Source organism: Felis catus, chromosome B2 (genome assembly GCF_018350175.1).
Source record: "Felis catus isolate Fca126 chromosome B2, F.catus_Fca126_mat1.0, whole genome shotgun sequence".
NCBI lineage: Eukaryota > Metazoa > Chordata > Mammalia > Carnivora > Felidae > Felis > Felis catus.
The window spans coordinates 141,674,250-141,693,006 of NC_058372.1; the positions used below are offsets into that span (position 1 = coordinate 141,674,250).

The 18,757-nt window shown below is 43.5% G+C and overlaps 1 protein-coding gene across 3 annotated transcripts in view; it reads left to right on the plus strand.

Annotated features, from left to right (window-relative positions):
- The window catches only part of ZDHHC14 (zinc finger DHHC-type palmitoyltransferase 14), a 358,275-nt gene that overhangs the window by 318,234 nt on the left and 21,284 nt on the right, over positions 1 to 18,757 (plus strand). For all 3 annotated transcript variants that reach the window (XM_045058291.1, XM_045058293.1, XM_045058294.1), the window contains exon 9: positions 17,955 to 18,127. In XM_045058291.1, the coding sequence (XP_044914226.1) occupies positions 17,955 to 18,127 (173 nt within the window). The remainder of the gene's footprint in view (positions 1 to 17,954; positions 18,128 to 18,757) is intronic.

The following is an 18,757-nucleotide window of genomic DNA, read 5'->3' on the forward strand; positions in this document are numbered from 1 at the left end:
CGTTTGAATGAATATTTTATACAAAACCTCTGAATATCCTCCAAAATCGGAGCCGAGGACTCAGAGGAAAGAGGAGATTTCATTCCCAGTACAACCCAATAACAAGGGTATCTGTAGCCCTGGGGAGGTTCAAGCCACATCGGGGACAAATGCCTGTTTGACATCCACTCTCGGGGACAGGGTCAAGGCCTCCTACCTCCTGACCAGGGCCCCCCGGGTGAGGGCTTCCACTATGCTGAATCATCCCAGTGGGTTGGAGATGCTACACTCATTATGTTCTATCAATTCTCAGCAGTATTGCCTCGAATTTGTAAAGTAGTGATTAGATAATCATGCCACGGGGACAAAAGAAGATGGAGCACATTCAATCAGAGCTTGTTATAATCAAAACGTGACACTAATGACACAGGACTGTGATGTGTAATCATTACTATGCATCTAGTCCTACTGAACTGTAATCCTCAAGAAGACTGGACTCATCTTTTCATATCCACAGCAACAGACAGGGCACCTGCAGACAGTGCACTCTCAGTATGTGTTTGCTAGAAAAGCGGTCACGGTAATGAGCAGAAATAATCATCAGTTCTCATACATTACTGCCGTTGGTGTTGCTTTTCCATACTAAAGCCAAGCTTCTAGTTTGTATCTTTCTTTTCCTATTTTCATCTCTATAGATGGTCCCACCATTGATAAGGTTTCCCAACACTGAATACAGGCTCATTCTACACAGACATTGACCCAAGCACATACACACACTGACTCAGTAAGAGATAAGCGTCTTGGACACATTTCCCCAGTATTCAGGATCCCATGTCATCCCATATCTTCCCTTCCAAGTGGCCTGAGTTGACACTCCCCAAACTTCAGCACAGTCGTTTTAAGCACAGACTCTGGAACCAGATTGCTGGGGTTAAATCCATTCTCCTTCATTTACTCACTGTGTGATGTTGGGCAAGTGATTTAACCCACCTGTTACTATCTTCTTATCTGTAAAATGAGGAAATAATCCTATAACTTACTTGTCGTGGTTTGCAAACGTGGTCACAAATTCTCCCCATACCTACGTGCTTGGGCACTACCCACCCCCACCAACTCTGGGCTTGGTCATGCGCCTTACTTTGACCAATAGGGTAATAGCAATAGGAAGCAAGCAAGAGACTTGAAAAGTACTCTGTCACTGGGGCTTGCTTTTTTGCTGCCTTGGAACAATGAGGCCACCATATAGAAAGCCCAGGATAGTCTACTAGAGGATCAGAAACCACATGGAGAGAAGCCCCAGGCATCTTAGCCATTCTACCAAGGTCATCATAAACCAGCCAACCCCCAGTCAACCTGCTGACTGAGCACAAATGTGTCAGTGAATCCCACCAAGATCAGCTAAGCCTATCTCAGACAACACAAACTGACCAGCAGAATCATGAGTTAAACAAATAGTTGTTGTTTTAATACACAGGTTTTTGGGTTATGTGGTACTGTTGGAGTATGGCCTCGAAATTCTTTGACACTCTTCCCATTAGAAATGGAGTCTATATACCTTGAATCTGAGTAGGCTTTTGACTATTTCAACCAGGAGGTTATATCAGAAGTATTATTATGTGATTTCCAACAGTATATATAGTGAGAAATTATGAATTTTACCTTGTTGAATACTGGATATTTTTATTTATTTATTTATTTTTAAATTTTTTTTTAACGTTTATTTATTTTTGAGACAGAGAAAGACAGAGCATGAAGGGGGGAGGGTCAGAGAGAGGGAGACACATAATCTGAAACAGGCTCCAGGCTCTGAGCTGTCAGCACAGAGCCTGACGCGGGGCCTGAACTCACGGACCGTGAGATCATGACCTGAGCCGAGGTCGGCCACTTAACCTACTGAGCCACCCAGGTGCCCCAATACTGGATATTTTTATATTCCCATAGATATTCTTGAATTTGTTCTTGGCAAGGTAAGTTACTTGGGAACAGTTTGATTCGTTCTGTCTTGTTTTTAAGATCTGTTAAGTGAAGTATGGCCGTGTTTAATCTAGGGCTCATTGTTCACAATATTGAGGCAAGACCCTGCTGAGTACCCCACCCAATGCCCAGGATATCATGAGTTTTTCTAGTCTGGCTTACAGGAACAGGAGCTATTCCTCACCCTACCTCACTATTTAACTAAACTATGTATTTTTTTTAAACACAGGAGTTAAATAAAATTCAGAAGTATCATAACCTTGCTTTCTCCAGGAATTGTACGTGTATCCAATAAAATGTTATTTACCAGCTAACAGTGGAATGAAGTTCCACTTATGAAAAGAATTGCCTTTGTTGTCAAAAATACCTTGGGGTGCCTGGGTAGCTCACTTGATTAAGCATCCAACTCTGTTTCGGCTCAGGTCATGATCTCACGATTTGTGAGTTTGAGCCCCACATCGGGCTCCATGCTGACAGTGTGGATCCTGCTTGGGATTCTCTCTCTCCCTCTGTCTCTGCCCCTCCTCTGCTTGCTCTCTCTCTCTCTCTCAAAAATAAAATAAACTTAAAAAATTGTTTTAATACCTCGATAGGTCAGTCTAGTTGGGAGGTGAGTCTTCAATAGTTTGTCTGGAAGAAAAGTAATGAATGCAAGGGAGCCAAAGTGCTCCACATAAAGAGGTTAAGAGAAATTTGATTATGGTGGAGAGAAATAAAGTAAGAAAGGGGAGAGGGTCAGGGGAGAGAGAGACAAGACAAGACAAGACAGCACAGAAGCAGGCAGAAATATGGACAATGAGACAAAAACTCTTGACAAAATGGGACAAAATGCCAAAGCAAGGATCAAGGATCTGCTAATTCAGTTTTAGATTTAATTCAGGTTTAACTTTGGATTTAAATTCAGATGCTATGATATAAACCTCTCCATGGCCTCAAACTGTCAGTAAAAGTCAGCTACATACACAGCCTTGGATGATGGCATTTTAGAAAATGAAGCTATCAAAGTCATGGCCAGTTAGGGCAGTGAGACACAAGTTGGGATGAAGAGATGTTTCATGAACAGAACTGATTTTGTAGAATCAGGATTTCAAAGCTGGAGGTAACCAGGGGAAATGTAGTACATATGGTCCTCTCTGTGAATTCCCCAGGGTCTGAAAGGACTACTAGGTCTCCAAGTATACATGGGAGGGGAGACAAGTTAGTTTTGCTCAAAACTTAAAGTACAGGGTCACCTCCAGCTGACATGAGGTTAAACATAATTGATTCTTAAATTGGTGGCATGAACAATGAGTGGTAAGAGTTCAGAGACAAGAGTCTGTCAATATGACATGTTTTAGCTGCTTTAACCTGTATCCGAAATAAAGTTCCACCTTTGCCTTTGCAAAAATTGTTTTTTAAGCATTTTCAGGATATAGTACATTCATGATAGTATCTGTTCTCCACAGCAAATATGACATCATGGCATAGCTCAGAAGCAATATTGCCTTTTTTCCCTCAAGGTTAGATTGTACTGATAATTCCTTGCTCCAGTCCCAGAGGCACGGATTTGCCAAGATTCGCTTAGAATGTTGTATTGCTATTTACAGCAAGCAGTACAGTTTCTTCTGAAAGGGACCCCAGTTGTCTCCCCCAGAGCCACTTAATGTTCTAAGGAAGGCACAGATGACACTAGGCATCAAGCAGGTTTTAAAGATCTTTCTGCTTGTTCACCAGGAATTCTAGAAACAAATGTTCAACTGTGCCCCTGGGTATTTTTCCTGGTGAAGGAGATGAAGGTGTTGATACTATATCCTCTTGCCTATCTCTTCACACCTCCTCCAAAGGTGATTTCTTTAAAATGCTCTATTACAAACCTGATGGAGGTTAAAATTTTCAGTTGCTCCCATGTTCACTGAGTCTTGAGCAATCTAGCTTCAAAGTCAAGGGCATCCTGCTGAAGAAGGACGTAGGTTCAAATCCCAGCCTACAAGACACTATGCAAAATCCTTCCCTGCTTTGCCTTTCTAATTTTGAACTGGAGACTCTTAAAGAGATGGTACAGAGTGTTGATATATATACTGGGATTTAGAATATGATAAAGATAGAATTCCCATCAGTGAAGAATTAAAGAGAGTAAGGAAATTCAAAGTCACATTCCCAAGTCACTTCTTAACTTCTGTCAAAGTAAAATCCAAAGCAAAGCTTTAAACATTAAAAAATATATACCACAAAAGAATTAAAATAAAATGTAATCAATTCTTTTAATACAGAATGAGAAGGTCTTTCTAAGCGTAGCCAGTCTACCCCAGCCCCATGCTACAATATGGATAAACCCCAGGCACATGAAGCTAAGTGAAAGAAGACAGTTACAAAGGAGCACATCACGTATGATTCCATTTATATGAAACATCCAGAATAGGCAAATCTACAGAGACACAAGGTAGCTTCATGGTTGCCTAGGACTGGAGTGGAGGTGGAAATTTGAGAGGTGAAAGCTAAGGGGTACAGGGTTTCTTTTCGGAGTAATAGAAATATTCTAAAATTGATTGATGGCTACACAACTCTGAGAAAATACTGAAAGCATTTGAACTGTACATCTTAAATGAGTCCACTTCATGTGAATTATATCTCAGTAAAACTTGTTTTTTAATGGAGGGATATAAGGCAAATTATCAATAGTGGTTACCACTGGATAGAGGGCTAGTGGCTGATTTTCATTTTCCTTTTACTTATCAGTATTTTCAAAATTTTTCTCCAATAATTAGGTGTTACTGTAGAAAGGAAAGAAGGTTTGGGGTACCTGGGTGACTCAGTCTGTTAAGTGGCCGACCCTTGATTTCAGCTCAGCTCATCATGTCAAGGTTCATGAGATCATGTCCCACATCAGACTCTGTGCTAACAGTGCAGAATCTACTTGTGATTCTCTCTCTCCCCTCTCTCTCTCTCTCTCTCTGCCCATCCTCTCCTTGTCCTCTCTCTCTCTCTCTCTCTCAATAAATAAATTAACATTAAAAGAAAAGAAAGGAAGGAAGATTCTTTTCCTAAGAAGCAAGGGGTGGAAACCATGATCTGAGTTGCTCTTGGTTCCAATGACTACCTGCTTATTATAGTGAAGAACATGTCTCTTCAACCATGTAAAGAGCTTGGTTATTATTTAATACTAGATGGGTTTCCATATTAAATTTATAATATGTTTTAAGAAGATGTTTGTCAGAATGAGTTACTACTTGTGAAAAGAGTAAGTGTGACCTCCTGGAGGGCACCTGCTCAGATCAAGTAGTGAAACTTTGGAATGATGCCCTGTTCAATCCAAATCCCTTGGATTGTACTTAATCTCTCTTCTAAGTGCAAGCTTCTGTTAGATCTCTTGCTGGAATCCAGAGAGAATGTCATTCCCTGCTTATAGAGATGTTCTTGCCATGTCTTGTGCGTAAATGTATTTACTTTCAACTGGTATCCCAACTGGGTTTCATAAGGGATATCTAGGTCCTATGGATGGCAATCTAGTCACATGTGATCCCTGGGACTTTCATTTTTATTTTTTTTAATGTTTATTCATTTATTTTTGAGAGAGAGAGAGAGAGAGAGAGAGAGAGAGAGAGAGAGAGAGAGAGAGAAGGAGAGGGGTAGAGAAAGACAGAGGGAGAATCCCAAGCAGGCTCCACAGTGTCCACATAGAGCCCCATGTGGGGCTTGAACCCATGAACTGTGAGATCATGACCTGAACTGAAATCAAGAGTTGGATGCTTAACCAACTGAGCCACCCAGGTGCCCCCTATTTGTAACTTTTAGTTCTGAGAGTGGGTCAGACCTTGTTACCCAAAGGAACTCTCAGTGCGTTTTCCGAAAAGTGGGCACTCATGCTGGCTAACCAAAAAAAGAAAAGTATTCATTGTAGAGGGCATACGAAACTGCTATTCTGTTCTAAAACAAACCTTTTTAAAAATAAAACCTTGTTGCCATCTGGTCTTCCTGGGCCTGTCGTGGTGGGGATGTCTTCGTTCCCATGTCTCCATGGGACAGCCAGAGCTGTTAGAGGGCATTATCCTCGGTGTTTTCCAGCCATCAGACATTCCAGGGTTTCCTCAGAGAACTAAGAAACTTCTGAGGTTGGTCAAGTGGGCACAGGCCCTCTCTATGCCTTGTAGTAGAGTTCCAGCCCTCTGTGGCCACCTGAGGGGACTTGGAGATTCTATCTCACAAGGCTCAGACAGTCTTAGGAGACCCTCTGTGCACATGTCCATGGACAGTGCTGCTCCCAGGTTTCTAAATCGACTTAGAAAAAAATTTGGAGGCTGTGATAGAGGGTAAAACCATCCTCTGGCATTCTCGGTAGCAAATAGTGGTCTCTTGCCTCCAAGTCTATGTAGAAAAAAAAAAGAGCCTCAGGAGGGTCAAGGACGCCATTCACAACCTCTTCAGGCCCTCAGGAACAGTTTCCAGGCCCCAAATTGACTCAGAAAACTTGGTGTTGGACGGGTTTATCCTGGGACGCCCTGGCTGCAGCTTGCAGGCCTATACACATGGCTGGGAGGATCAGGAGGGGAAGCTTCTAAATGTTTCCATAGGCTCCAGAAGGGACAGGCACCCTCCCCAAGTATCTTCTGCAAGTGTGTGGTGGTCCCTGCCTCTGGAGGGACTGGAATATTTTGAAGTCTCAAACTTCAAAGAGAAGGTCAGAGTGACAGCCAGGGATTGGTGATATGTATCTGTGTCTTTAGGGGAACTCTCTGAATCATCTTTGTTTAATCAGACGCCATTTGTGAATAGAGACACTCTATTCAATGTTGCACAACAGCAATCTCGTGACTATCCATGATAAGAGTGATACTCATAGAAATAATGATGAATAACAACGATGGTCATGACGATCATAGTCGTGACATAAGGAATAACAATCATCATAGTGATAATAACATTAAACGAAGGAGGTAGAAAATAAATACTCAGCAGGAGTCCTCTCCGGGCATCAGGATTACTTTGGTTTGGGATTTATTTTTTGCATGGTGCTCTTTGATGACTTCTTCACTGCGTATGTGTAATTGCACTAATTAAGGAGGAAATTTGTATTTTTAGAAACCATTTAAAATTGTTTGCTGCTATATTGTATTATGTTGAAACCTGGGTTCAGGCTAAGAAAACTACAGAGCTTTGGCTGAGGCCTGACAGGAAGCTGAGGGTAAACGGGGTTGGGAAACTTCTTGCTTTGGAGCCAGGACGGGCAGAGAATCCGAATTCTCTTGTCCTGACAAACTGGCAGAGGGTGCCTGACGAGGAGGAAGCTGGCGTTTCAAGAGGAACATCCTGAGGAAGTTAACAATTAAAGGCCAAAAGGAGAGGAAGAAAGCTGATAGCTGAAGCTTCGAAACCTGGAGGCGGAAGCCAGTGCTTTGCCAGCAGAGGCTGGCTCAGCCAGGGCCTGGCCTCTCCCTCAGGGCCTCTGTGGCCTGGAACTGCTCTGTCAAAGCTGCCAAAGATAAAGTGAGTCCTGGGCAGCCAAGATCCCGCCTGATCCTCCCCAAGATTCCAAACCGAGGATGTTTATCCTCTTGTGAGAGCTTCAGCATAAACTAACTTCAGGAGACACTAGAGTTGGGCTTTTGTTCAACAGGGAGCCACATGCTTTAACCAGAAAGCCTCTTGTGCCTGGACAGTTCTGTGTTTTAAAATCTTTATTCAGCTGATTTTAACAGGTAAACGTGGGATTGGAAATACCGGTGGCTCAAGTGTCAGTGGGTGAAGGTGAAATCCTTTCCATGTGTGTCTGTGGTGACAGACGGCAGGGGGTCCTTCACCCTGCTTTCTGTGTGACCAGTATCCCTCTGCAATTCCAAGGGGGCTCAGTCCATGTGGATTCCAACACACTGGCGATGTCTGGAGTTGTGCACTGTTAGCCTGGCTTCTTCCTATGGAACAGCTTGGACGGCTTCCCATAAGGAGTTGCTCTCAGAAACCTCCCAACAGACTGTCTCTCACATCTTCATTGAATGGGGTCAGTTGCCCATAGCTGAGGCCCCAGCAAGTGGACAAGAACTCCCCATATAATCTGGCTAACTGAGGATCACATGCGAGGGGTGACAGCAAGGCTCTGTCCCTCCTGAAGCACAGTCACCCAATACAGGGAGGGGAGCAAATGGATATCGGATAGGTTCCCAATAGCACCTGCCACACTGCTTCTAATCATCAGTTTCCAAAAAGATGGGTGTCCAGTGTCAGCCAAACACCCAGTCCAGTAGGGAGTATGGACTCCTAGGAGCTGTGAGCCCCCCACAGTCAAAAGGAGAATAAATCCAACAATCGTTGAAGAAGAAAATTCACAAGTACCATGGGTTCCCCACAAAGTTAGGGCCTCTGTCAGGGGCTCTCCCGCACCCATTCGGTGCTACCTCAGCTACCACAAATGTCACAGGCCACTTCCATGGGTCAGTTGGGAAAGGGTACAGGCGTTTGTACTAGATGGACCTGAGTTTGATTCAGGGCTTTGCTATTTCCTATCTGTGTGATGTTAGAAATATCATCAGCTTCTCTAAGCTTCACTGTAAAAGTGGAGATAAGAGTATCTACTTCATAAGATTGTTGTGAGGATTTTTTTCTTTTTCTTTTTAATGCTTATTTATTTATTTATTTTGAGAAAGAGAGGGAGTGTGAGCCAGCGAGGGGCAATGAGAGACAGAAGAGAGACAATCCCAAGCAGGTTCTGTGCTGTCAGCCCAGAGCCCAACACAGGGCTCAGTCCCATAAACCGTGAGATCATGACCTGAGCCAAAATCAAGAGTCCAGATGCCCAACTGACTGAGCCACCCAGGTGCCCCAAGGATTTGGCTAATCAGAAGAGTCCCTAGTACATAATAGGTTTCGACTAATCAATGACTCTTCAACGTTGGAATTCTTCAGAATCACTGGAGAGTCTATGCTAAGCATACAGATTCTCAGCCCTCTCACCCTAGAAATTCTGATTGCGTGCATCTGAGCCCAGTAATCTGCATTCTCAACAGCCATCCCCAGCGTAATTCTGTTGCCAATGAATCGCTGACGCACCTGGAGAAACACGGCAGCTCGCTGCTGGCGATGTGTTACTGTGCCGTTAAGAGGTGACATCGGAGCGCAACAAGTATCTCACACAACAAGAACATTCATCTTAATTATAATTATCTGTCTATAATTAGCTGCATTCCACTAAAAATAGTGAAATCTGCAGGGTTTGAGGTCGGGCGTGAGCCTGTCGGCAAATGCTGAATAATTCTGGTGGCGTTCTCCTTGCACAAATTAACCAAGCATGCCAACGTCAAGGAGGGCGGAAAACCCCCTCCCCAGGAAGGAAGGCACCACCTCTACCTTTGCAGCCAAAATAAGACACTTACTAAAATGACCAAGTGTCACGTTTCCAGCAGACAACATCCTTCCAGCCTCCAGCCTGGATGAGCAAAGATTCTGGCTCTAGAGTTCTGTCTGTTCAACTGACTTCCTGCCCCAGGAAAGGTAATATGCCCAGAAGAGCAAAGGTGAACGTCTCTCTTCCCCTGCTCCCTCTCCCACCCCAACCACTTTGGCCCTGCAGCTGGTCTCAGGAGGATGTAACACTGTTTATTTCCTATTTCCGGTCTTCTGGCCTCCTGCGATTATAACACTCTCACCCGGACATCCCTGCTATGGCCCCATTATTGCACAACTGGAACAGAAAACATTTTGCAGAAGCTGACTTGGAACAAAAGAGCAGGGAAGAGAAAAATGTTCCAGCCAGCATCTGACAGTTGAGAAGGAAGTTCAAGGACAGTGCAAAGGATAAGATTCGGCAGGAGGTGAAGAGGGGGTGTTGGGATGTAAGCTCTTACAGAGGGGGAGAGGTTTGAGAAGGAAAGGGCCGAAGACAAAGCCATGTTTGATTGTGCTGTGAATGGCCTTGGGCTCATCCTGCCTGGCTAAGAAAGACTGGCAGCAGCCACGTTCATGAAGAAATGTGGAGAGGAGGATGATCAGCCGTTCTTTTCCAAAAGGGAAAACCAAGGGCAAAATGAAATGAAATGAGATGGAAGGAGCTCTGATTATAGTCCAGTGGTTCCCAAATCTACCCAGTTGCCAGCATCACTTGGAGGGCTGGTTAAAAGAGCCATTCTCAGGCACCCACCTGATACTCTTCCCCAGCAGTTTGAATGATCCAGTGGAATTCAGAACCACTGTTTTCCCAGAGTTTCCTGGCTGGTGGCCTCTTGGGACAATGACATTTGTTCTATAGAGTTTTCGGAATAGTTAATGCATTTTTCTGTAATTCACCAGGTACATGTGTAAAGCCCTTGATCCTCACAGCCAGGGCCATTTTAAGATCTCCCCAAGCTCTAGGACTCTGACTTCCTTGACCCCCACATCACAGCAAACATACTGAAATGGCACCCACATCCCATCTGAAACAGAATATTAGCATGTTACTTTGAAATGTTTTGTTTTGCTTAAGTAAGTTATTTAATTTAGGGCCAGCAGTCATTTCCTGGAGATTATATAGATACTCAGGAATTTTTGCAAAGTGAAAAAAAGAAATGTAATCCACAAATCATTTTCTAACAGAATGAAAGTCTCAAAAATACTAAGTTTAGGGGCATCTGGGTGGCACGGTTGGTGAAGCGTCCAACTTCAGCTCAGGTCATGGTCTCACGGTCCATGAGTTCAAGCCCTGTGTCTAGCTCTGTGCTGACAGCTCAGAGCCTGGAGCCTGCCTCAGATTCTGTATCTCCCTCTCTCTCTCTCTCTCTCCCCTGCTCACCGTCTGTCTGCTCTCTCTTGCTCAAAAATAAATAAACATTTTTAAAAATTATAAATAAAAAATAAATAACACAGTTTAATAACAAAAGGAGTGGGTCTTATGTTACATTTTTCAGGCATTTAGTTAAATTATTATTAATTTTTTAAATGTTTATTTATTTTTGAAAAAGAGAGTGCAAATGGGGAAGAGGCAGGGAGAGAGGGTGACAGAGGATCCGAAGTGGGCTCTGCACTGACAGCAGTGAGCCTGACAAGAGGGCTCAAACCCACGAACGGTGAGATCACGACCTGAGCAGAAGTTGTATGCTCAACTGACTTAGCCACCCAGGTGCCCCAGTTAAATTCTTAATAATTTTGACTTTGAAGCATCATAGAGGCCCTAAGCACTGTGCTGGTAGAGTCTAATGGACTAAACACTGTGCCAACAAAAGCCCTGTGAAGTAATATCTCTTTAGAGGTGAAATAAACCACCAGCCACGTAAAGTGATTTCTCTACGCACAGCTAAGAGGCACAGTCAGGACCAAACGTTAAGTCTTCTAATTGCTAGTTCCATACTCATTCTACTGGCAACAGAGAATGTACTAGATGGCTTCTGAGCACACTCACCTCCTCAGACAGCTATTATTTCCGACATCATACCAGGTTCATGGGAGTTCGGGTCAGAAGCTCAAGGCCTGGGCAAAAGGCAGGCTTCAACCTGGAGAGAAGGCTAAGATTCAGTAAAAACAAGAACAGGGGAACTCACAGCTCACTGATCAGGTGGTTTCAGCCAAAGTACATTATACACTGTTCACGATAGGAATTGATCTCCCAGGATCCACAACGAAAGGTATGCACAAAGTCTGTTCGAAATGGAGAAGTTACTATCTAACCAAGACACCCAAATAAAATAAAGCAACATAAAAGACAAGGAAGAAGAAAACAAGAGTCATATTATGCCTTCTTTGGACGGGGATGGGGTGCAGGTGGTAGAAGAATGGACGGCATCAGTGTGAGAGCTTAAAGGAAGAGCTGGCCAAATTCTCCTTGAGGGGTCAGGAGAGGCCTCAGACCGCACTGGAGCTCAGCTTTCATGGCTGAGCGAGGTTCCCCAGGCAGCCAGGCAAGGGGCAGCATGAGTTCGGATAAGAGTCCTACCCAGATCCCAAGAGACAGCCCCGCGGAGCTGTCCAGTAGATAGTAGGCTCTTAGCTCGGGGGCTTCCCTCCAGGGTCATAGACTCCACCCTCTCCTGGATGGTGTCACAGAGGAAACCGAGCAATCTAGCTTGTCGTCTCAGAATTTATTTACACATGGCACCTGTCTGCATCATGGGGGTATGAGATGTAAGGTCCCAGGCTGAGGTCCACAGGGAAATCTAAGGGTGACACACGGTAAGCATCCCTCTCTGGAAAACACCTTCACGACTCTCTCCAGATCCAGCAACCCCCCACCATCACCCCCAAGTAACCCATTCCATAGTAAGTAAAGGGAACCTCACTCAGGCAAACCTGCATATGAGAATTTCATCACCAGTTTGAAGACGTTTGCCTTAGAAATGTCACTTCCATCAAGGACCTTGATAAGCACCAACCCACCAACCTTTGAAAAGTCTTGAGAGGGATCCAGGTTCACCTGAGATTTGGGGATCAAGAATTTCACCTAAATCCAGTGAATCCCAGCTCAGATTTAGAGAGAGCAAAACCTTGATTTCAAAAGCAGACTGAAAAGTAATAGGTCTGGGATGGTTCTGGTCATGGTTAGGAAGATGCCAGATGGTAGAGAACTATAGCAGTGCCGCCCGGGCACGGGGCAGAGGCATAGATTAGGGAGTCGTCAGCATGCGAATGGCAGCTGAGTCAGTGGGATGCACGGGTTGCCCAACGAGAGTATGTACAGTGAGAAGCCAAGATCCAGCCCTGGGAACACCAGCAGCAAGGAAAGGGTAGAAGCAGAGGGTCCCTCCTCAAGGGAGACTCAAGACATCACATAGACAGTAGGAAGAGGACACAGAGAGTGTTTATTTTATTTTATTTTTTTAACGTTATTTTTGAAAGAGAGAAGGAGAGAGAGAGAGAGAGAGAGAGAGAGAGAGCACAAGCGGGAGAGGGGCAGAGAGAGAGGGAGACAGAATCCAAAGCAGACTCTAAGCTCTGAGCTGTCAGAGCAGAGCCCGATGCAGGGCTCGTACCCACGAGCTGCGAGATCATGACCTGAGCCGAAGCTGGGCACTTAACCAACCCAGGCGTCCCCAGAGAGTGTTTTATAAAGTCACAGAAGTTAAAGTTTCAAGGAAGATCTGTTTCTTACCCTCTATATCTGGTCTTCTTTATTCCACTGCAATTAAATTTTCAACAAGGCATACTGCCACTAAGAATAAAGAATGTATTTCCAGGCTTCTACTGCAGCTAAATATTGCTTTGTGATTTACGATTGCTTTATGACTTCTGGCCAATGAGAAAAAAGCAATTGTGGTGGCATAGCCACTGGCAATATCTATCAAAATCGGAAATACATAAATCCATTGATCCTGTATATGTTTAACAATATAAGACTGGGGACAACCTAAATGTATGCATCATTAGGGAACAGAATACACAAATTACAGCACATCCATACAAAAACATGCTTTGTAGCAATTTTTTTAAATGAAGTATATTCATATGTACTAAATGAATATGTACTTTAAATGAAGTATATTCATATGTACTATATTGATGTTTAAATGCAAAAACAAGGGCCTGGGACACCTGGGTGGCTCAGTCAGTTAAGCATCTGACACTTGATTACAGCTCAGGTCATGATCTCACAGTTGTGGGATCGAGTCCCAGACTGGGCTCTGGGCTGACAGCACAGAGCCTGCTTGGGATTCTCTGTCTCCCTCTGCCCCTCCTCCACTCTCTCTCTCAAAAATAGATCAATAAACATTTAAGAAAAAAGAAAAGAAAAAGCAAGGGCATGAGGAGAATGTATAGTATGCTACCATTTATGTACAAATGTGAGTATACGTGTATTTACATGCTTGGGAATGCATTAAAAAATCTCAGAAAGGACTCACAATAACACATGGGAGAGAGGTACCTACGGGCTAAGGGACAGGAATGGAAGGAGGTATACCTTTTATTCTAAACGCTTGTGGATTGTTTGATTCCTTTCCAACCACAGACATGAATTACCTATTTTCTCTTATTTTATTTTATTTTATTCATTTTATTTTATAGCAACTTTGTTAAGATATAATTTACATATCATAAAATGCACCCTTTAAAAATGTATATAATTCAGTATCTTTAGTACATTCACAAGGTCTGCAGCCATCACCACTGTCAATTTCAGAGCATTTTCATCATCCCAAAAAAGTAACCCCACACCCGACAGTCATTCCGATTATTCCTCACCCTCAGCCCCTGCGTCCAGCCATCTGCTTCTTGTCTCTGTAGAGTTGCCTGTTCCAAATATTTCACACAAACGGAATCACACAATGGATGGTCTTCTGTGTCTGGCTTCTTGCACTTGACATAATGTTTTAAGGTTCATCCCTATTGTCGCACACGTCAGTGCCCCATTCCGTGTCATGGAGGAATAACACACTGCCTTATGGGTAGCGCAAGCCTATTGATTCTCAGAGCTACTGGGAGCTAGAGAGGAGGGCCGGAATCGGGCCAGTTGAAACTCCACAAAGATCACTGTTCTAACTGGGATGCAAACATTTTTCTTGAGTGAACGCTTCTGGTATTGTTGTAAGCCTTTGGTTAGTTTTCAGAGTTCTGAATATGTTGATTTTGATCACTCTTGCTTTTGATGGAGATGGGATTTTCAGAGGTCCTTATCCTGCCTGAAGTTACCTATTTTAATCATAAGTAAATCTTTTTCTTTTAAGAGTGAATTGGAGGAGGGGGTCATGAAAATTAAATGATGGATTGTATATAAAGCAACTAATCTAACCCCTGCAGTATGGTAAATGTTATTATTTTTATATCATCATGATTACTCCCGGCTGGCACTGAGTAGTTGAGTGGCAGGCAGAGCAGAGACTAGAACGCCCGTCTTCTGACTTCCGGCCCAGTGCCTTTATGGGTCTACCACCCTGCCTGTCCCTCCTCACCGCAAATGGTCTATATATTTAACAGGCTCTTATAGCCCCTTAACTATGTTGCATCAACCTCCAGGTATTATCTTCAATATAATTTTCAGACAGACTAAAGACCAACCTACAAGAAAGTAATGTCCCAGCACAGAACAACAGAGGGTGAGGGAGAATTGGACAAATGTGTGTGCATGCACGTATGTGCACATGCATGCGTGCGCGCACACACACACACACACACACAGTCATTTTCACAAAAAAAAAAAAAAAAAAAACCCCAGAGTCCATTTGTCAACCAAAACTGGCCAAATAAAGCCCTATAAGAGCAGTCCACATTCTTTAAAATATGGTTCACCAGTTTAGGGCAGAATGTAGTGGTCACTGCCCCAGGCTGTGGGACCAGCTGGATTGTTTGCTCCTTGTTCACTCAAGTCAGCTTGCAGTTAAGTACAAGAAGAAACCTATCATGAAAAGCTTTTCTTTCATGAATTCCAGCAATAATTGTTTTAACTACTCTTTTACAGCAAATTTCAATACTGCTGCACATTTCAGCTTATCTTCAAATGACAAGGCTGACTTGTAGGTAGTGACACCTCATCAACTGTTACGCTCCATGATTGCTTGCTAACAGTTGGCTTAATATAAAGTTTAGTAACCTTGAACTTGGAAACAAAGCATGCACATTATTAATCCCATAGAGAGCACACTTAACGGAAAATAGGAATCTTCTTAGTGTTAATGAAATGAAACAAGTAACATTAGTTATAACAGCTAAGATTTATTGAGTCCCTATTATGTCCTAGGCACTGTGCCAACTGACTGACGGATGTTACCATCTTCCTAGAACTCTTCCTAGAACTCTCCAGATGAGTGCTATTATTATCTCTGTTTTCTATTAGGAAACTGAATCTCAGAGAGGTTAACTAACTTGCCCTCAGTCACACAGCTGGTAAGAGGCAGAGCTTGGCTTTTGATCCACACAGCCTAGATCTAGAACTGGGACCTATAAATACAGGATGAAACAAGAGTTTTGCTCTTTACATTGTTAAGCCCAATTTACTTTATTTCAACAAAACAACACATCCACTTTTCAATAAATTATCATGTTCCATTGTACTAACAACATCCTAAGAGTTGAGAGAAGTTATTAAAATCACATTAACAATGGCCTGGCTTTCTGTAGTATTTTTCCCCTCAATATTGCAAAATGCTTCTAGGTACATTATCGTGTGTATCTTCTCATATCCTGAGGAAGTAGGTCGTGGAAAGTCTCTTTGTCACACACAGCCTCACAAATAGAGAATCTGAAGTACAGAGAGGTTAAATAAAACTCATGGGAGAATTCATGTCAAGCAGTGAATTTTAGATACTCAATTACCTTTAGAATCTAGATTTCGCATCTCCCAGGGAACTCACATACTGATCCTGAGAAACCATTAGGTGACAAGGTCTCTGCCCATGCTTGGCTGCTGTTCCCATGATTGGTTGAGAGGTCAGGGTGATGGGTAGGGGTGTGGCCAGAGTCTGTTTTGACCCTTAGTTTCATCACCTGCTTTAAGACTTTGAGAAAATTACTTCACTTTTGTGGGCCTTGGCTTTCTCGGCTATCAAATGGGAATAATATCGTCTCCACCTCATGGAATCATTTCCATAATTAAATAAGACGGTATAGGCAAAGGGTTTGGCACTGACCTCACACAGAGCCTATACCTAAGGGCTGCGGGCAGTTACCATCAGCTGTGGCAATTGTGCTGACGAGTATTTCTGTTCTTCTAAGTGAGCCCCAGGCATGGAGACCCTCCCCAAATCTTAGAAGGACTCCTGCTCAGATGGAGGTTACAAGAACTGCTCTAGGAGGAAGGGGATACAGCACCCTGTGAATAGAGACCATAGTTGAGTATGGATTATTGTTTAAGATGCTTTTATATTAAATAAACTCAACATGGTCTAAACAAAGGAATTCAATCTGATGATAAGTGCAGGGGTAGAGCTGCTTCAGGGCTGACTAATTCAGCAACTCCCAAATCCTCAAGAATCCAGGCAATTTACATCTCTCCAGTCTACCATACTCAGTAGGTCAGTTTTGCCCTTGGGCTGGTTCCCTTCATCTTCACAAGATGGCCGCCACATCCCAAGATTACAAACAGCTACCACAAAGTCCCAAGGAGGACGAGGAGCTGTCTCTTTCTTCTCTATTTTTTAAGAAACAAACCTTTCCCAGAAGACTCCGGATTTCCTGACATGTCTCATTGGCCAGAACTGGTCATATATTCGCTCTAAACCAATCATTGGGACTACCTGTCCCAGAGTTATCAAGATTTGGCGTCTAGGGTTGGAAATGAGAAACACAGAGAAGATGGACACCTGGACAAAATCTGGGTTCTGTTAGCAAGGAAGATGTCAGAGTGGCTGTTGGGTAGACTACCAACAGTGTTTGCACTTATCAGATGCCTACATAAACATGCTTTCTTGAAAGCAGGTCTGCACATACGTAACATTGTGTGAAATGGGCATGCGTGTAAATTGTAAACATGGACCTTAACATGTCATAACTCTGTCCTATGCTTTGGATTTCTGCAGCAAATTTTCTGAATAAGAGCTCTCTCTCCTAACTATGCAGCTATCAGAACCTCAAAGCATCAAATGCTATAGTCAGATAAGAGCACAGGGAGAAAAGGGGATATGCAGCCATCCAGGAAGGTAGACATACTGCCAGGGACATGTTTCAAAGGCTCATCCCTTGAAAGATTGGAACCTAAGACCACCAGAACTGAAAAGACCCAGAGACATAGCTGAGGAGATTTCTCCCCTGTCTCCCAGCTGGACTCCCCACAAGCCTCACTTTTGCCCAACATTAAGCACCTTCCCTGGCCTGACTGTTTTCCAGTTACAACTTCCAGGAAACTATTTTAAGAGGCTGAGGTATTTCTGGAAAGGGCAACAATCTCAGGGGAAGGAAACTCTGCCCTATACCTGATGTTTCTAAACGTTGGGGACCCTGGTGGTCTCACAGGGCAGACAGATCCTGGCGAACACAAACTCTAGTTGTCCTGCATTCAGCAGCCGCCCTCTGAAAGTAAGGTCAGAAGATTCATTTTACTTATAATGTTCTTCTGATTGCAAATCAGAAGACTTTAATTTTGCCTAAAAGTATTTTGCTAGGGGGTTGAGGTTATTCAGGCAACTTCATTATTATTCCAGGGGCTGCCCAGATGCCCTGAGAAGATTTCTCCACTATCCTGGAGAGTCATGGAGAGACTCACATCATGGAGAGAGACCCAAGAAGCATTTCCTCTCCTGCTTGTTGATGGGAGAGCCCCTGGAATTGAAGAATTTTTCCATGAGAACATAAATTGTCTACATGTACGTAACAGGTATGCCCTGCTCATCAAATTTGGAGTATAAATATAATTACATCTGGTGTTTTGGGTTTTTTTGCTTTCATTTAATCACTAAAGACCCTCAAAAGGAAGCGTCAAGGTTTGAGCTCTGCCTTAAAGCAAAGCACAGCTGATCTAGCTATCAGAGTTTCCAGAAACAGTATCCAAAGCAGTGGTTAACATCCCAATATCCATTCTACCCTCAAAAGAATTGTCCAAACATCTCGTGGTAAGCCATTTCCCTGGCCAGTGGGTGGTGTGCAACAGACATGAAATAGGCATGTGACCCAGCCCTGGCCACACAGACGTGAAGGGAAGCTGGGAAAGATGCTTTCTCTCCTGAAAAAGTGTATTTCCACAGTCTCCAGGGAGGAATTCTCTCTCTCAGTTGTCTCTCTCTCCTAGTAGCTGCTCTTGGCACCATATTCCTGAGCGTTAGTCACTCCTCACTTCTTGGAGGGGAAAAGAATACATCTGGGATAGAAAAACACCAGCTCAGAGTGTGCGGACGTTACTCTGAACGTGTGGAGCCATAGAGACTACTGATAGACTGCTTGGCATAATTTTGGAGTTTGCCTTTTTTTTTTTTTCCTGAAAGATTAAAGGAAGAAAAGGACCCTTTGC